Here is a 20,098-nt window from a genome sequence, read left to right as displayed (position 1 = left end):
CTATTCACATAAAAATTCCTCACCTCACTTGCTCAGGGAGACAGAGCTGAGGAATGTTCTCCTGTCTTCATGGGGCTAACCTTTGCTAAATAAGCTTTTTCTGTTCTCAAAAAGCCCAGCACCACTTAATGGATTCTGGTATGCACTGGGCAAGCACTTTTAGTCCACAACAATGGCAACCCAGATGGGACCAGGGTCCTGGAGACCCCTGCCCGAAGTGTCCACGGCCCCATGAGGTGATGAGCAGGGGCCGCAGATCCTATGTGGCTGCCCAGACACTTTTAGTCTGGAGGCCCAACCATCAGGCTTGTTCCTGTCCTCTTCGGCAGCGTCGACCCCTTTGGCACTCCAGTTTTGAGGAGAGAAACAGTCCTGGAAACAGTCGTCTTCTGGGTGAGGAACTGTTCAAATGCCTGCTCTTAGGTGAAGCCTGTTTCCTGTCTTGGGTTTACTTACTGGGCTAGGACTGTGGGCTAGAGCCCCGCCTCAGCCCTGCTGGGTCCGGGTAATGCACGTGCAGGTCCTGGGCCCAGGAGCGTCAGGCACTGAAGTGCTCACACAGGTTCTGATTTCCTGTTCAGTTTCCTTGTATTTTAGTTTGTTAAATTCTTATACTGCTTCTTGATAAGGTGCCAAAAAGGGAAATTGTAACCATGGGAAATGTTAATAGTACTGCCAACAATGGCTGCAGCCCCCTAAAATCCATCCTTAATGACTGGGCAACATTTAGATACGAACGTATAAAAAAAAAACTATTTCTGTGCAAAACTGCCTAGCCTCAATATCATTTAAAATTGAGAGAAATAGGAGCATTACAAGGGACTGGGGTATACTGACTGGCCAGCCCAGGTCATGGGCCTGACTCCTTCAAGGACCGCATGGAATTGGAAGGAAGAGTTCCAGAAGGGAATGAGAAAGGCTGTTAGCAGAATAATGATTGACAGGTATAATGAGCAGGCGTGATTTTCATGTGCCCTCTGGATTCCCACCTCTTCACTGACTGAGGAGGCCCCCATAGAAACCACGCTCAGCTGGACCTGGGGGTGGTGCCCCTAAACCCCAAGGGTTTCCCCCAGGCTCGTACCAGATCTGGTGCCTGTACATCCATCCAATCTAATCTTCACAGCCCCTCTGGGTCATCTTGGGAGAAATGGCCATGGGAAGTACAAGGATTTTGCTGTCCTAGCCCTCCTCCCGCCCAGCCATTCACTTAACATCTCTTCAAGCAGCTTCCTACCCATGTTGACAGCCTGCTGCGAATCTGTCTCCGTGCTGGGGCTGGGTGAATAGGAGAGACCTCCAGAACCTATTCTGTCATTTATAAGATGGGGACAACAGTAGTCCCTTTCCAGGACTGGGGAGAATGCAAGGAAGTCATAGCATCTCCCAAACTGAGTTTTGCATGGCTAGTTCCACAAAATGGTTGTGGGAGAAATGGGCTCAGCTTCCTGCTAGATGCTTCCCTCTGAGTCATTACCGCACATGTCAGCACATTTAAGGTTCTGAGAAGTCCTATGTAAAAAAGCCCATCAACTGTTGTGAACTCAGTATTTGCAGGATAGGTTGGACATGGAATGTCTTTTGACAGAGAACCTGTTAACATCCGGCACAATTAGTGCTTTACAAACCCATTTTTGGAAATGCCAAGGTAAAATGCATTTTGGAAATGCCAAGGTAAAAAAAGGTAAAATACCCCATGGAGGGCCTGGTACACAGTCAGCGCTCAGTAACTGATTCTCTTCTCCACTAGGCTCCCTGAAGGAGGCACAGGGGCGAGGCATCCCTAGACGGCCACAAATCAGCCTGGTGGAGCAGGCGGTATCTAGGCATCTCCAGGCTTTTTCTTTCTTTTTTTAATTGACAAACCAAAACAACATACAAACACGAACATTCTTAACATTCAAACATTCCATACATGGTGTACAATCAATGGTTCACAATATTCATCACCCTGGTCATTTTTTAGAACATTTGCATCACTCCTGAAAAAGTAAAAAGAAAAAACTCATACATAGTGTTTCCATCTACCCAATATATTTTAACCTTTGTTCCCCCACTTACCTTTCACTTACCACTCCCTTTCATTGATCACTAGTATTTCAATCTACTCAACTGAACACTCAGGTTTTAATGGTTGTGGCAACGAAAGTAAAAGTGAGTTTAATTTGAAAGAAGGCAAGCGTGATTTCCCCCATTTTCTGCTAAAATGGACTTCATAAATAGAGCAGCAGGGCCTCCTGGGTGCTGGACACATCTCCTGGTTGGGCAGAAACTCCGCAAAGCACCATCTACTAGCAAAAGGCCACATTCCCGTTCTTCTTAGCAGGATGTGCCAATTGACATTTACTTGCCTGATGGCTGGCTGGGGGGCAGCAGTGGATTTTACAGGCCTGTGTTCTGGAAGAGGCCAAAGGATGAGGGTAAGGTTTGTAAGCCCAGCTCTGTCCTCGGCCTCCCAGTCACAGTGCACAGCCATGGAGCCTCAGGCTCCTTGTCTGGAAAATGGGGACCATGGTATCCAGCACTGTGTGTGCCTGGAGGCGGGGACTGCGTCTTTCCCCACTATGTCCCCAGCACCCAACACAGGTGAAAGTTGGAATTGGGTTTTAAAAGATGAATAGGAATTATGCACACAGAGTAGAAGGGCATTCTAGAGCGATAACACTCCTTGTCTAAAGGTGACCTGAAAAAGTCTGATGCGTGACATGAACCATAGCTGGGCAGGGCGTGCATGAGACAGAAAACCCTCCCCACTTGTGCAGGCCAGGGCAGTTATGGGATCTGCTTCTGGATCCCAGGAAGGGAAGCATAGTTTATGCAGAGGACAAAGGGCCAACCCTGCCCCAACCCTACTCAGAAGAACTGGTTCACTTCATCCTGACAGCCAGAAGCAGCGGTAAATGTAGGAGACAGAACATGTTATTTTAATTATGTGCTCTCATCACCTAATTATAATTTTAATTGATATGTGGAAAAAAAAAAAGAAATAGCCTGAGAATGGTTCTATTTGAAAAAATACTGTCACAATTAGACTTGTATTTTAATAGAGAAGAAAAATGGGATGTAATCCCATATATACAATCTAATGTCTTTGTATCAGAATAAGAATTTGCAAAAGAAGGGTATAAAATTATGGTTCTAATTAATAAATTTTATATTTTTGTTTTGTGTCTAACTATCTGCTTGTGTCTATTTGATGTATATTTTCCAACCTACAAAATTAACAAATTAAAATTCTTAAGAGAACTCTATTCAAATTACTTAAAGATAAATAAGTGCTTAGTTATGTATGTGTATATATATTATGTGTGTGTGTGTATATGTGTATGTGTATAAATTAGTACTCCTGGAGTCCCAGAAATTTGGGAAGCTGAGCTGGTGCTTTTTGAAATTCTCCTGTCTTCTTCCTCTGTGTCCTGGCTTAGCCTAAATCGCCCTTTATAATGATAAGATTTCCCAAATTCATCTAAAGACTCAGTAGGTCTCACAAATAATTCAACCTTATCATTCAGATCTGTGAGCCTGGATATTCAGACCTTTGCCAATTAACAGGACTGTTGACGAAGGTCGAGCGGAAATCAGAATAAACAAAGCTATTTAGAAAGAAAAAGGAACTGAGAAAAAAGAAATCCTCTCCAGCTAAAATTGCAGCTAAATAAGCTCTCCTAAACCCTCTCTACATCAGGGTTCAGGGCACTAATACTTGTGATTAATGTAAACAACCTGGACATTAAAAAAGAAACTCCTTAAACCTTCTGGAAAATAGAAGCAACCCTCCCTGTTCCCTGCCCCAGCGCAATGCTATTTGCTTTCTAACTACTCACTTTCTTTAAGAAAGCAAAGTGCCTTTCAATAGACTGCATTCTGAGAATCTTATGATAGGAATGGAGTATAATCTAAACAAATATTTCAAATGCTTATTATTTATATCCTCATAAATAAAAGTATCATTTAGGAATTCTCAACAAAATAATAACAAATTGAATCCAACAACACATTAAAAGAATCATACAGCACAACCAAGTGTGGTTTATACCAGGAATACAAAGGAGGTTCAACATAAGAAAAATCAATCAATATAATGCTGCAAGTAACAAACCAAAAGGGAAAAATCACAAGATCATATCAATTGATGCTGAAAAACCATTCGACAAAATTCAGGAAACTTTTCTGATAAAAACACTTTAAAAGGTTCGAATTGAAGGAAACTGCCTCAATATCATAAAGGGCACACATGAAAAATCCGTAGCCAGCATCATAATTAATGGTGAGAGGTTGAAAGCACTCCCCTTAAGATCGGGAACGAGACAAGGATGCCCATTGTCACTATTATTCAATGTTGTACTAGAAGTCCTGGCTAGAGTAATCAGGCAGGAGAAAGAAATAAAAGGCATCTAAATAGGAAAGGAAGAAATAAAACTTTCATTATTTGCAGGTGACATGATCCTACACTTGGAAAACCCTGAGAAATCTACAACACAGCTATATGAGCTAATAAACAAATTCGGCAAAGTGGGGGGTGGGAGTGGTTGCAAGATTAATGTACAAAAATCAACAGCGTGTCTATACACAGGTAATGACCTAACTAAGGAGACAACTAAGGACAAAGTTCCATTCAAAATAGCAAGCAACCAAAAGAATCAAGTATCTAGGAATAAGCTTAACCAGGGATATCAAGGACCTGTACACAGAAAACTACAAAACATTGCTAAAAGAAATCAATTACCCAAATAGGTGGAAAGACATTTTGTGTTCATGGATAGGAAGGTTGAATGTCAGTTCTACCCAAATTGATCCACAGATTCAATGCAATACCAATCAAAACTCCAACAACCTACTTCGAAGACCTGGAAAAGCTAGTTATCAAATTTATTTGGAAGGGAAAGATCTTGAATAGCTAAAGATATCCCAAAAAAGAAGAGTGAAGTGGGAAGACTAACATTTCCTGACTTTAAAGCTTACTATAAAGCAACAGTGGTCAAAACAGCATGGTACTGGTATAACCAAGAAATCAGGATTTAAGGGATGGTTTTTGTTCTAGCTTGCTAACTGCCAGAATGCAATAAACCAGAGATGGACTGGCTTTTCATAAAAGGGGATTTATTTCGTTAGCTCTTCAGAGGAAAGGCAGCTAACTTTCAACTGAGGTTCTTTCTTATGTGGGAAGGCACAGGGTGATCTCTGCTGGCCTTCTCTCCAGGCCTCTGGGTTCCAACAACTTTCCCCGGGATGATTTCTTTCTGCATCTCCAAAGGCCTGAAAGTGCTAAAATGAGGTATGCTGAGCTGCTTGGGCTGTGCTACATTGAGCTCTCTCAGTTAAACACAAGCCAATTAAATCAAACATCATTCATTACAGCGGGCACACCTCTTAGCCGACTGCAGATGTAATGAGCAACAGATGAGGTTCACTACCATTGGCTCATGTCCATAGCAACAGAACTAGGTACCTTCACCTGACCAAGTTGACAACTGAATCTAACTACCACAATTTTGTATACTGAATCTTTATATAGATATTCCTTTTCTTTTAAGCTTTTTTTTATTGTATAGTATAACATACATACAAAGCAAAGAAATAAAAAAGCAATAGTTTTCAAAGCCTTCTTCAACAACTGGTCACAGGACAGATTCCAGAGTTTGTCTTGGGCTACCATACAATCCTCTCATATTTTTTCTTCTAGCTGCTTCAGAACATAGGAGGCTAGAGGGTTTAAATATTTTTTTTTATCATCACAATCAACTTTTTTTTCTTCTTTTTTTGCGAAAAATAACATATATTTTAAAAAGCTATAAATTTCAAAGCACAGCACCACAACTAGTTGTAGAACATATTTCAGACTTTGACATGGGTTACAATTTCACAATTTTAGGATTTTACTTCTAGCTGCTCTAAAATACTGGAGACTAAAAGAGATATCAATTTAATGATTCATCATTCATATTCATTTGTTAAATCCTATCTTCACTGTATAACTCCACCATCACCTCTTATCTTTCCATAACTCTCTTAAGGATTGTTTGGGCTACGGCAATTATAAATTTTTTATACTGGAAGGTCTGTCACTAATATATGGTAGGAAGATGGAACTATCTGATGTTCTGGAGAGGCTGGGTTACGTATTAGGACTTATCTGGACCAGGGACCTATTTGGAGATTGTAGGTTTCTGAAAAGTTACTCTAGTGCGTGGAAGTCTTGTGGATCTTATATATTGTCCTAGGTGTTCTTTAGGATTGGCTGGAATGGTCCTGGTTGGGGGTTGGCAGGTTATGATACGTAGCAAGTTCTACCTAACCTGAAGCTTGTATAATAGCAACCTCCAGAGTAGCCTCTCGGCTCTATTTGAACTCTCTCTGCCACTGATACTTTATTAATTATACTTCTTTTCCCCCTTTTGGTCAGGATGGAATTGTTGATCCCACAGTGCCAGGTCTGGGTTCATCCCTGGGAGTCATCTCTCATGCTGCCAGGGAGACTTTCATCTCTGGATGTCATGTCCCACGTAGGGGGGAAGACAATGGTTTCACTTGCAGAATTGGGCTTAGAGAGACTGATGCCACATCTGAGCAACAACAGAGGTCCTCCAGAAGTAACTCTTAGGCATGCCTATAGGTAGTCTACGTTTCTCTGCTACCTACCTAAGTTTCACAAGAGTAAGCCTTATGATCAATCAGATGGGCCACGGTGGCTCATCAGGCAGAGTTCTCGCCTGTCACACTGGAGACCTGGGTTCGATTCCCGGTGCCTGCCCATGCAAAAAAAAAGAAGAAGAAGAGGGCATGGTCTATTGATTTGGGTGTTTGACAGTATCAGGGGATTCCCTGATGGTAAGGTTTAATAGTTCCATGTCTTTCTCCCCTTCCTCAGGGGACTTTGCCAGTACTTTTTTAATTATCTGCTTAATATACTCTAGGATGTTTCCAGGCATTACAATAATCTATACAGGATTAAAGGACCTCTTTCTTATTCTGGGCTCCCTGTGTTTCAGTTGTTCAAATGAGCTATACAGATAGGTTGAATTAGATTATGCACTACAGAAAATTTCAGTTCCAGATCAAATAAACCTTTCTTCCATTGGTCTCAAAGAGTATGTGTGGTTCTAAAATATAAACACTGTCTTCCTTAGCCCTATGTTCTGAATTACTTTAACCCCAACATGTTTGGCTTTGTTCTTATCTCTAAATATCAGGTTATATATATATAATAGCATCTCAAAATCCAGAAATAATCATCACCACTCTGGGCTTAATGTGTCTACTCTAAAAGCTTACAACCTAGGCCTCTGTTTTCTTATAAGCATTTTCTAAAGGTGACCATACCATTCTTGTTCTTTTGTTTCTGGCTTATTTTGTCTCACCAAATGTCCCACATGTTCATTCACATCATGGCATGCCGCACAACTTTCTTCCTTTTTGTAGTAGCACAACCTTTGTTCATGAGTATACACCATCGTTTGCCAATCTACTTCTCCGTCAGTGCATCCTTCAGCCACCTGCATTCATTGAGCATCACATAGATAGCCCAAAGTCCACAGTCCATCAACATCTTCAATTTTAGATAATTTCATTGCTCCCAAGAGAAAGAAAACCAATAAACACACCCTTGCCAAATAGGACATCCAAACCTCCTCTTAACTCTTGTGCCGCTTTCCATTATTTACCTCTGCTGTTGCTGTGGTAGTGCTGATGGTTTCCTTTTGAACATAGCTCATAGCATGCAATAGCAGTTTCCCCCTGTACGTCGAATTAATTCTTACAAGAACTAATTCATATTTCTAGTGTGAATCAGCAGGACACGTAGGTCTATGCAACCCCTCTCAATCTTGTTCATCTTCAATATGGTAATATTACTTCTAGACCCATTAGAGAACCACCTTCGCTCCTATCTATTTCCTTACATTGGAGTTCAACCTCATTAGCTAATGGTTCACTCATCTCTAGCTTCTATGTATCTCTAAGTACCCTATATTCTGTATTATAAGGCTCTGATTATACCTTTATGCTGGTCATAAAAGTGGAATCATACAGTATCATCCTTTTGTGTCTGGCTAATTTCACTCAGCATTATGTCCTCAAGGCTCATCCATCTTGTCATGTGCTTCAGAACATCATTTTGTCTTACTGCTGCATTATATTCCATCATATGTATATACCACATTTTGTTGATCCACTCGTCTGTTGATGGGCATTTGGTTTGTTTCCAATTTTGGTAACTGTGAATAAAATTGCTATGAACATCAGTGTGCAAATGGTTGTTTGTGTTGTTGCTTTCCGCTCTTCTGGGTAAATATCAAGTAGTGCTGTTGCTGGGTCACAGGGCAACTCGATATTTAGTTTCTAAGGAACCACCAAACAGTCTTCCATAGTGGCTGCACCATTATGCATTCCAACCAGCAGTGCATAAGTGTCCCAGCTTCTCCACATCCACTCCAACATTTATAGTTTCCTGTTTGTTTAATAGCAGCCATTCTTATAGGTGTGAGGTGGTTTCTCACTGTAGTCTTGATCTGCATTTCCCTTATAGCCAATAAAAATGACCATCTCTTCATGTGCTTTTGAGCCATCTATATTTGCTCTTCAGAAAAATGCCTATTCTTTTCTTTAGCCCATTTTACAATTGGGTTGCTTGTTCTTTTGTTGTTGAGCTGTATGATTTCTTTGTATATATAGGAAATCAAACCTTTGTCCAATATGTGATTTCCAAATATTTTCTCCCATTGAGTTGGCTGCCTCTTCACCTTTTTGACAAAGTCCTGTGAGGTGCAGTAATGTTCAATTTTGAGGAATTTCTATTTATCTATTTTCTATTCTGTTGCTTGTGCTTTGGGTGTAAAGTTTAAGAAGCTTCCTCTTACTACTAGGTCTTGAAGATGTTTCCCTACATCTTCTTATAGAAGTTTTATGGTGCTAGTTCTTATATTTAGGTGTTAGATCCATTTTGAGTTAATATTCATGTAGGGTGTAAGATAGGGATCCTCTTTCATTCTCTTGGCTATTGATATCCAGTTCTTCCATGCCCAATTATTGAAAAGACTATTTTGTCCCAATTCAGAGGATTTGGGGGCCTTGTCAAAAATCAGTTGACCATAGATTTGATGGTCTATTTCTGTGCTCTCGATTTGATTCCATTGGTCAATGCTTCTGTCTTTGTGCCAGTACCATGCTGTTTTGACCACTGTGGCTTTATAATAGGTTTTACAGTCAGGGAGTGTTAATCCTCCCACGTCGTCTCTGTCCCTTCCAGATGAATTTGGTAGTTAGCTTTTCCAAATCTTCAAAGTAGGTTATTGGAATTTTGATTGGTACTGTGTTGAATCTATGAATCAAATTTGGGGGAAATTGACATCTTCACTATATTTAGCCTTCCTATCCATGAGCAGGGAATGTTTTTCCACCTATTTAGATCTCCTTTGATTTCTTTTAGCAATGTTATGTACTTTTCTGTGTACAAGTCCTTTATGTCCCTAGTTAAGTTCATTCCTAAGTATTTGATTCTTTTAGTTGCTATTTTGAATGGAATTTTTTCCTTAAGTGACTGCTCAGCTAGCTCATTGCTTGTGTATAGAAATGTTTCTGATTTTTACACATTAATTTTATATCCTGCCACCTTGATGAATTTATTAGCTTAAATAACTTTGCTGTAGATTTCTCAGGATCTTGCAAGTATAGTATTATATCATCTGCAAATAATGAGCGTTTTACTTCTTCCTTTCCAATTTGGATGCCTTTTATTTCTTTGTCCTGCCTGATTGCTCTAGCTAGAACTTCTAGCACAATGTTGAACAATAGTGGTGTCAGTGGGCATCCTTACCTTGTTCCTGATCTTAGGGGGAAAGCTTTCAGTCTCTCTCCATTGAATACGATGCTGGCTATCAGTTTTTCATATATTCGCTTTATCATAGTGAGGTAGTTACCTTTGATTCCTATCTTTTGGAGTGTTTTTATCAGAAAAGGATGCTGAATTTTGTCAAATGCTTTTTCAGTATCAATCAAGATGATTATGTGATTTTTCCTTTTTGATTTGTTAATGTGCTGTACTGCATTAATTGATTTTCTTGCATTGAACCATCCTTGAATTCCTTATATAAACCCCACTTGGTCATGGTGGATAATTCTTAATGTGCTGTTGGATTTGATTTGCTAACATTTTATTGAGTATTTTTGCATCTATGTTCATTAGGTAGATTGGCCCATGGTCTTTCTTTCTTACAGCATCTTTACCCGGTTTTAGCATTAAAATGATATAAGTGGGACTGCAGGGGCCAGGAGGTATGGGATTTAGTTCGTCCTCCAGAGCAGCTAGTAAATAGCCAGGGACAGTATGGAACAACTGCTGGGGCCATGTCAGTGACCAGACACATAGCATACCCCAGTCTGGACAAGTTGGACTGGCTGCGAGCTCACCCAAAACCATGAGTTCTCAAAGCCATGAAGCCAGCGCCCCTCCCCCCCCCCCCGGCTGTTTCCCAGAGGGGACAGGAAAGAGACTTTACCAGCAGCAGGGGCTGAGCGCAACCAAGCTCCAATTGTGGAATTAATTAACAAATTCTGACTACTAAAAATAGGTCCCCAGTGCAGCTGAACCTCAAATAAAAGCTGAGGTTGCTGGGTTTTGCCCTGGCTCAGAGGGGGCAGGGCTGCTAGAAAAAGAAAAAAGAAAAAACTAAAACAGAGTTTTTTTGGATCAGATAGCACATAATACTTGAAAGGGTCTGGGCCCTGAAGGAAAGAAGGGGACATATAGGACCTGGAGACACACAAAGCAACAGACCAACTTAAGCTCTTGATTAGCAAACCCAAGGAACTGGGGTCCTACTCTGAAAAGGACTTTTCTTTTTCTTTTTTGTGGCTGTGTTTCTATGGCTTTACTACTCTTTGGATACAGCTGCAGAGCTTTTCAGGCTCCAACTGCCCCAGGCATAGGAAGAATTAAGATTGAGTGTTTGTCTGGAGTCTGTGCCTTCCCCAGGAGAGAGGTGGGCCCAGCTCAGGTGGAATCCCTCTCTCAAGGAATTCAGACCCCAGGGTCTGGAAAAGTGAAGTGATTAAAGCCAGCCTACAACCTCTCTTCTGTCTCAACCACACCCCCAGCAGGGAGAGTCTGCTGAAGTTACAGGAACCACATCACCTTATGCTGGTGGGACCTGCAGGCAGAAAAGCGCCACATCATGGGCAGGACAGGAAAAACAGAGTCTAGACACTTCATAGGAAAGTCTTTCAACCTGCTGGGTCTCACCCTTAGGGAAAACTGACACAGGTGACTCTTTCCTCCTGAGAGAAGGCCAGTTTGGTCTGGGAAAATCTGGCTGATGTCTATATTACCCAAGTAGACCCTCCTAAGGGGTGGTGGTGGTGGTGTGAAAAAAAGGCACCATATAGGCAGGGCAAGAAACAAAAAAACAAGAACTGAAAAATTCTGATCTGTTAAACAAAACCTAAGCTAGAGGTCTAGAATAAGCTGAACTGAATGTCAAAGAACAGATAGACAAAAAAAATCATCCAGCAAGAAAATCCTAGGTAACAAAAGTGAAAACCATCTCCAGAAAAAACTAATTAAGGTAATTAAATGCCTATATACCAGCAAAAAATAATGAATCATATTAGGAAAATTGAAGATATGGCCCATTTCAAAGGAACAAACCACAATTCAAATGAGATACAGGAGTTGAAATAATTAATTCAGAATGTTCACACAGACATGGAAAACCTCACCAAAAATCAAGTCAATGAATTGAGGGAGGACATAAAGAAGGCAAAGAATGAACAAAAAGAAGAAATCAACAGTCTGAAGAAACAAATCACAGAACTTATGGGAATGAAAGGCACAATGGAAGGGATGAAAAAAAGACAATGGAAACCTACAATGTTAGATTTCAAGAGGCAGAAGATAGGATTAGTGAACTGGAGGACAGGACAACTGAAATCTGACAAGCAAAAGAAAATAGAGGGAAAAGAATGGAAAAATATGAACAAGGACCCAGGAAATTGAATGACAACATGAAGCACATGAATATACGTGTTGTGGGTGTCCCAGAAGGAAAAGAGAAGGGAAAAGGAGGAGAAAAACTAATGTAGGAAATTATCACTGAAAATTTCCCAACTCTTATGAAAGACTTAAAATTACGGATCCAAGAAGTGCAGCATACCCCAAATCGAATAGATCCAAATAGACGTACCCCTAGACACTTACTAATCATAATGTCAGAGGTCAAAGAGAAAGAGGGAATCTTGAAAGCAGCAAGAGAAAAGCAATCCATCACATACAAGGGAAGCCCAATAAGACTATGCATAGATTTCTCAGCAGAAACCATGGAGGTGAGAAGACAATGGGATAATATATTTAAGCTACTAAAAGAGAAAAACTTCCAACCAAGAATTCTGTACCCAGCAAAATTGTCCTTCAAAAATGAGGGGGAAATTAAAACATTTTCAGACAAAAAATCACTGAGTGAATTTGTGACCAAGAGACCAGCTCTGCAAGAAATACTAAAGGGAGCAATAGGGACAGATACAAGAAGACAGGAGAGAGAGGTGTGGAGAAGAGTGTAGAAATGAAGACTATCAGTAAAGGCAAAAAGAAGAAAAATTAGATATGACATATAAAATCCAAAAGGCAAAGTGATAGAAGAAAGTACTGCCCATACAGTAATAACACTAAATATTAATGGATTAAACTTCTCAATCAAAAGACATAGACTGGCAAAATGGATTAAAAAACAGGACCCATCTATATGCTGTCTACAGGAAATGTATCTTAGACGCAAGGATAAACATAGGTTGAAAGTGAAAGGTTGGGAAAAGATGTATCATGCAAATAATAATCAGAAAAGAGCAGGAGCAGCTATACTAATATCCAACAAATTAGACTTCAAATGTAAAACAGTTAAAAGAGACAAAGGACACTATGTATTAATAAAAGGAACAATTCAACAAGAAGACATAACAATCATAAATATTTATGTTCTGAGCTAGAATGTTCCAAAATACATGAGACAAACACTGAAAAGAGAAATAGACACATCTACCATAATAGTTAGAAACTTCAATTCCCCACTCTCATCAATGGACAGAACATCTAGACAGAGGATCAATAATGAAGCAGAGAATTTGAATAATACAATAAATAAGCTAGACTTAACAGACATTTATAGAATGTTATACCCCACAAAAGCAGGATACACCTTTTTCTTAAGTGCTCACAGATCATTCTCAAAGATAAACCATATGCTGGGTCACAAAGCAAGTCTCAATAATTTTTTTTTCTTTTTTTTACATGGGCAGGCACCAGGAATCGAACCCAGGTCCTCGGGCATGGCAGGCAAGCACTCTTACCTGCTGAGCCACCGTGACCCAAGTCTCAATAAATTTTATAAGACTGAAATCATACAAACTACTTTCTCAGATCATAAAGGAATGAAGTTAGAAATCAATAATAGGCAGAGGGCCAGAAAATTCACAAATGTATGGAGGCTCAACAACACACTCTTAAACAACCAGTGGGTCAAGGAAGAAATTACAAGAGAAATCAGTAAATACTTTGAGGCAAAGGAAAATGAAAACACAACATATAAAAATTTATGGGATGCAGCAAAGGCAGTGCCAAGAGGGAAATTTATTGCCCTAAATGCCTATATCAAAAAAGAAGAAAGAGCAAAAATCGAGGAATTAACTTTCCACTTGGAAAAACTAGAGAGAGAACAGCAAACTAACCCCAAAGCAAGCAAAAGGAAAGAAATAATGAAGATCAGAGCACAAATAAATGAAATTGAGGACATGAAAACAATAGAAAAAAATCAAGAAAGCCAGAAATTGGTTCTATGAGAAAATCAATAAAATTGATGGATCCTTAGTGAGAATGACAAAAAGAAGAGAGAGGATGCAAATAAATAAAATCAGAAATGGAAGAGGAGACATAACCACTGACCTCACAGAAACAAAGGGGGTAATGAGAGGCTATTACGAACAATTTTATGCAAATAAACTAGACAATGTAGATGAAATGGACAACTTCCTAGAAAGGCATGAACAACCAACATTGACTCGAGAAGAAATAGATGACCACAACAAACCAATCAGAAGTAAAGAAATCGAATTAGTCATTAAAAAGCTTCCCAAAAAGAAAACTCCAGGACCAGATGGCTTCACATTTGAATTCTACCAAACACTCAAGAAATAATTAGTACCAATCCTGCTCAAACTGCTCAAAAAAATTGAAGAGGAGGGAAGGCTACCTGACTCATTCTATGAAGCCAACATCACCCTCATACCAAAGCCAGACAAAGGTGTTACAAGAAAAGAAAACTATAGACCAATTTCTCTAATGAATATAGATGCAAAAATCATCAACATGGATATTGGAACACAGCTCTACATTTTCAGGTACTTCCCTCCAGCCTCTCCAATATACCTTAACTAAAAAGGTGAATCTATGTAATGCATAAGAATAACCTCCAGGATAACCTCTCAACTCTGTTTGAAATCTTTCAGCCACTGATACTTTATTTTGTCTCATTTTTCTCTTCCCCCTTTTGGTCTCTAAGGCCTAATTGTAAGTAGGCTTAGCCTATCCTTTGCAGGGATAAATTTCATATGAACAACCCCAAGATTGAGGGCTTGGCCTATTGCTTTGGTTGTCCCCACTGCTTGTATGAATATCAGGAATTCTCCACATGGGGAAGTTGAATTTTCCCTCTTTTTTGTCTTTTCCCCAAGGGGACTTTGCAAATACTTTTTTATTCATTGTTCAAATCACTCTGGGATTTATCAGGGCATCACTTTGGACAAACCTGCAAAATCTCATACCCTACTCAAGATTCCATGTACTTATGGTGTTCAATTAAACTGTCCACATGAGTTATATTAGGAAAGGCACTGGTCAAATTATAAATTTTGTATCAAATAAACATTTTTTTGCTTTAGTCTTAAGACTAAATGTTTTTAAATATGAATGTTTTAAAATATGAATTATTATATATTTTCAACACCCTGCAATATTGACATTCCTTTGTTTTTCCTCATGCAAAAACATTTTTTAATTTGTACATTAAGTCACTATCATTGTACACTCTAGGCATTCCTAGATTATGCCATCTCAGTCTTTGTTGTCTATCTTTCCTTCCCATTTCGCTTGTGCCCCCAGCCCTCCTCCCTCTATCATTCTCACATTCAGCTTCATTCTGCGTACTAACATTATTGTATTATAGTTAGGTAATATTGTGCTATCCATTTCTGAATTTGTACAGTCAGTCCCATTGTACAATCTGTATCCCTTCCTGGCAACGTGGGACAGGAATGAGCTGGGACTCAGCATCAAGGGATTGAGAAAACCTTCCCAACCAAAAGGGGGAAGAGAGAAATGAGACAAAGTGTCAATGGTTGAGAGATTCCAGAGTTGAGAGGTTATCCTGGAGGTTATTCTTACACATAATATAGATATCACCTTTTTAGTTAAGGTGTAATGAAGAGGCTGGAGGGAACTGCCTGAAAATGTAGAGCTGTGTTTCTTGAAGATGATTGTATAATAATATACTTTCACAATGTGACTGCATGATTGTGAAAACCTTGTGTCTGATGCTCCTTTTATCTACCTTATCAACAGACAAGTAAAACATATAGATTAAAAATAAGTAAATAATAGGGGGAACAAATGTTACAATAAATTTAGTAGATTGAAATGCTAGTGATCTATGAAAGGGAGGGGTAAGCGGTACAGTAGGTATGATTTTTCTGTTTTCTTTTTATTTCTTTTTCTGAATTGATGCAAATATTCTAAGAAATGATCATGATGATGAATATACAACTATGTGATGATCTTGTGTTACTAATAATATATGTAGAATGGAATGATCATATGGTAAGAATGTTTGTGTTTATAAGTTGGTATGTTTAATAAAAAAAAGACTAAGGCATATTAGAAAACAAGGTAAAGGGCAATATTATCTGTGTTTTAGGACTTTAGTTTCTATGTGAGACCCTAGAGGAGAGATGTATTTTATCCAAAATCTGAATTTTCTCTGACATGCTATCTTATTTAACCTGTCTAATCAGTTTATTTGAAAAACCTAACAGCTTTATTTAACATAGAACCTAAAATAAGGAATGAGCTCTATACAAGTTGAAATAATATCTTCATGCATTTCAGAGTGTTTTAGGCATTAAAAAAAAACTATTTGTAAAGTTCTTTGAAGAATCAGAGAACTGTAAACTTCCCCACCAGGAAAATTCCTGCTATTCTCTCAAACTTACTGAAACTATAATAAAAACTCTACAAGGTCTAAATCTAAGATCCACTCCTTAACAAGAAAAAAAAGCAAATTATCCTCAATTTAAACTTATAACAGAGAAAGTTATGAAAATTAACTCTAAAATATATGAACATTGCTTCATAAAGGAAAATTTGCTAATGAGATAAACCCTCAATCTTGAAGCTTGAACTTTTAAGCCTTATTTCTGTAATGACAAAACTAAGCTTAATTATAATTAACACCTAAGAGTCACCCCCAGAAAACCTCCTTGTTACTTAACGTTTTTTTTCCTTCCTCTTATGTGGGACATGAATACCAGGAGTGAACCTCCCTGACACCAGAAGGTCTGCAATGCTCTTACAGAAAGATCTTGATCAAAAATGGGAAATGTTAAAAATAAAATAAAGTTCCTATGGCTAAGAGAGTCCAAATAGAGTCAGGAAGTCATTCTAGAGTTACTCTTATGTATGTCTCATGAGATAACTTATAATTTTTAATTTGCTTATTAAATTATTTTTTCAAAAACAAAGCCTCCTGATTATTCCTATACTGGTTAAGCACTGAAATTCAGGAAGTACAGTCGTCATAACAATGTCCTAATAATTGCCCATTTTCCCTCAAGATTGAGGAAAGAACATCGAAAAGGGGGAATGAGATCGCCAACTCACTAGAACATCCCCTCCCTTACTAACTTGTTAAAGTTACCACTTTCCAGCTGAAAATAGATGATAATTAATACTTTAAAATGTCACCTTATGTGTGAGACTAAAGCAAAAAATGTTTATTTGTTACAAAATTTATATTTTGACTAGAGCATTTCCTAATATAACTCATGTAGATAGTTTGATTGAATGTCATAAGTACTTGGAATCTCAGGTAGCACATGAGATTTTGTCGGTTTGTCCAGAGTGATGCCCCAATGAATCCCAGAATTTAAAAAAAAAAAAGTTACCACTTTCCTCTTTTAGGATCGATGAAGAACTTGCCTAACCCAAGAGAGGTTCCTGTTTTCTTGTTTCTCCACAGAACTGGCTGAAACTGATGTGCCAAAAAAAAAGAAGCCTGAACTTAAAGTACCCCCAGAATATAAAATACCCTGCGAAGGGAATGGAAGTGAGCGGGAACAACGGAAAGAGAAACACAGGACCCAAAAGACAGCAAGATGTCCCACCACTGCAGGTTCCAGCAACGTCGTCGGCCCACTCCTGAAAGTAGAGCCAATCAGTAGTAACAGCCAACTATAATCCCTCATTTGAATGTGTAGTAACCCATCCTAATGTGCTAACGAAGCCTGATATCTCTAGTCCCACTTCACTTGTCTATTCGCATAAAAATTCCTCACCTCACTTGCTCGGGGAGACAGAACTGAGGAATGTTCTCCTGTCTTCGTGGGGCTAACCTTTGCTGAATAAGCTTTTTCTCATCTCAAAATCCAGGCGCCACTTAATTGACTCTGGTGTGCACCGGGCAAGCACTCCTAGTCCACAACCAAGGGAAAGGGGAGAGATTGATGGTCCTAGGACGAGAGGGGCATGCACAAGGCTTCCCTCTGGTGCCGAGAGGGGCAGAGAAGCCCCTAGGCATGGCAAGACCTGAAGAGGCGAGCGCAGATCAGCCCCAACCCAAGAGGGAGGACGTGGTGGCCCCAGGCTCACGTCTGAGCATGCAGAGCCACACGAGCAGCGAGCCAAACCCCGGAATGGTTGAAATGGGCTTCCCGACCACTCCAGCCGAACGCAGGCTGAGTCAGAAATGAAAGTTATGGGAAACCAAGCGACCTTTCTCTCACATCTGTGCATACCCAGGGGTACCTCTCATGGGCTGAGTTCACACCTGCCACAGGGATGATAAAATTCTGTAAGGGTGGTTGGTAAGATCAAATGAGGTGAATTAGATAAAATACTGGCACTGGGCTGGGACATTAGTTTTTCAGTCTCCTCTGCCCCTGCAGCAAGCACTATTAACTGCAGGGGCCCGGGGGTGTGCCCACTCATTCTAAACTGGCTCCGCTTCTCCCCAGCTGGGAGGGCTGGGCCAAGCAACCTTAGCTCTCTGCACCCCAGGCTCCTCCTCTGTAAAAGGACAGGGCGATTCCTACCCCTGAGATCATTCCTTCTATTCCGTGAGGCAATCCCGTCAGGGAGGGCGGGTGCCCCAGACCAGCAGCTCTTGCCCACAGCTCCTCTCTCCCCTGTCTTCCCTGCCCGGCTGCTCGGGCCTTACCTTCCGTGGGGAAGCTGTCGATGAAAAGGGAGGAGGAGGTGGTGCTGAGGCCTCTGTCAGAGGGGCTGAGGGAGCTCTCCGGGGAGGACGAGGAGTGCTCCTCATCCTGGAAGTCCTCACACGTCCTGCCCTCGGCCTGCAAGAGAGACCCCGGGCCGTGCCACACACGGCGGAGACCCTCGACCCGAGGGCAGCTGGGTGCTTTCACCCCTCAGCCGCCAGAAATGTATGATTCCAGAGGTAATCTGATCAAAGGCACGCATGAAGGCATTTAAGTCTCCCACTTTATCCTGAAAGTGTCCTATCTTACAGGCAATTTATCTGTCAATGTGCCAAGTCCTTCTTCAAGGAAGGTGCTGAGAGGACAATTTTAATACAGTGAATCCGAGCACTCGGTGATGTTCCTGGCCAGCCTCAGAAAGGGACAAAGGCAGCTCGCTCAGCCTTCCTGTGCAGCAGACTGGCGCGTGCACGGCAGCGGGCTCATCCAAACACCGCGCCTTCTAGCTGGACGCAGGCCAAGCACTAAGCCTCAGTTTCCTCCTCTGACTGGAGGATTAGATAAGAGCAAGTGTAGGGCAGCATGCAGTGAAGTGCTGGGCACATGCAGGGCACTTGTCAGATAAATGTCACAGTAAGAAAAGAAGGGATGGAGCGAGGAAGGGAAGAAAGGCGCATGGATGAAAGGTTCTGTCTGTTAGTGAAAGGCGTGAGAACAGATGGATCCTCCTGCTCAGAGAAAAGCGTGAGTGTTCTGGACAAGTTCCAGCAGTGAGAAGGTACCTGTATGGGACTCTAATTGGGAGGTGATGGAACAACCTTCCTCACTCCCAGAGTGACTGCCTCCCCCAAAAGTCAGAGGCCTGGAGCCGTGGCAGGTGCTTTATTCATGTCATCCAGTGCCCAGCCTCCCCAGGGTCACACCAACGTACCCTCTGCCCAGACCAAAAGAGTTCCAGGAGAGCTGCCCGCTCATGCCCAGTCACCAGGAGAGATGCTTGTCTCCAGGACCCACAGAGCCCTCCAACCCCCATCCCCAAGCTGATCAGAACAGTGTGAGGGAGAATTTCACCAAAAGCCAAAGACGCCCTGAGAGAGCTACCTGGGAAGGGCGGGGAGGGAGCTGCTGGCAGCCCTACTGTCCTCTACAACCTGGCCCCTGGGCCACAGCAGGTCACTTCCACCTCTTACCTCCTCAGCACAGCCATAGGCCAGCCATTCCTGGCGGTAGCGGTCAAAGCCACTGGAGCATCTGTAGGGAGAGCAAAAGGTCAAAGGTGTGACGGAATCTGGCACAGGAGCCGTCCCGCATCACTTCACCAGACTCAGACACATGACGAGGGAAAAGCCTTCTGGTGTTTGGCAGTGGGTGCTGACCTCCCCGGACTGGGATGGTCCTGTGCCCTCAGCGCCAGATAGCTGCAGGCCGGGCAGTAAGACCCAAAATGAGGGGAAGGCATCCTCACCCACTCTGTCCTGTGCTGAGAGTCCCAGGGGATCCACACACATGCTTTCACCTGGAGAAAGATTTGTCCATACCCGGGGGTACCTCTCCTGGCATTGAGAGCTTGGGGGAGGTGAGGGCAGGGTGGGCAGGGAAGGAAAGGCCGGGCCTCAGGTGGGTGCCAGCA

General features: G+C 41.2%; 1 protein-coding gene across 4 annotated transcripts in view; it reads right to left on the bottom strand.

Annotated features, from left to right (window-relative positions):
• The window catches only part of PLXDC1 (plexin domain containing 1), a 99,958-nt gene that overhangs the window by 10,726 nt on the left and 69,134 nt on the right, over positions 1-20,098 (bottom strand). For all 4 annotated transcript variants that reach the window (XM_077164555.1, XM_077164556.1, XM_077164557.1 and 1 more), the window contains 2 exons: positions 19,659-19,719; positions 18,468-18,603 (listed from right to left, as the gene is read on the bottom strand). In XM_077164555.1, coding sequence (XP_077020670.1) covers positions 18,468-18,603; positions 19,659-19,719 — 197 coding nt within the window. The remainder of the gene's footprint in view (positions 1-18,467; positions 18,604-19,658; positions 19,720-20,098) is intronic.

This window comes from Tamandua tetradactyla, chromosome 6 (genome assembly GCF_023851605.1).
Source record: "Tamandua tetradactyla isolate mTamTet1 chromosome 6, mTamTet1.pri, whole genome shotgun sequence".
In the NCBI taxonomy this organism is placed as follows: Eukaryota; Metazoa; Chordata; class Mammalia; order Pilosa; family Myrmecophagidae; genus Tamandua; species Tamandua tetradactyla.
This window is presented reverse-complemented; position numbering and strand designations above follow the sequence as displayed.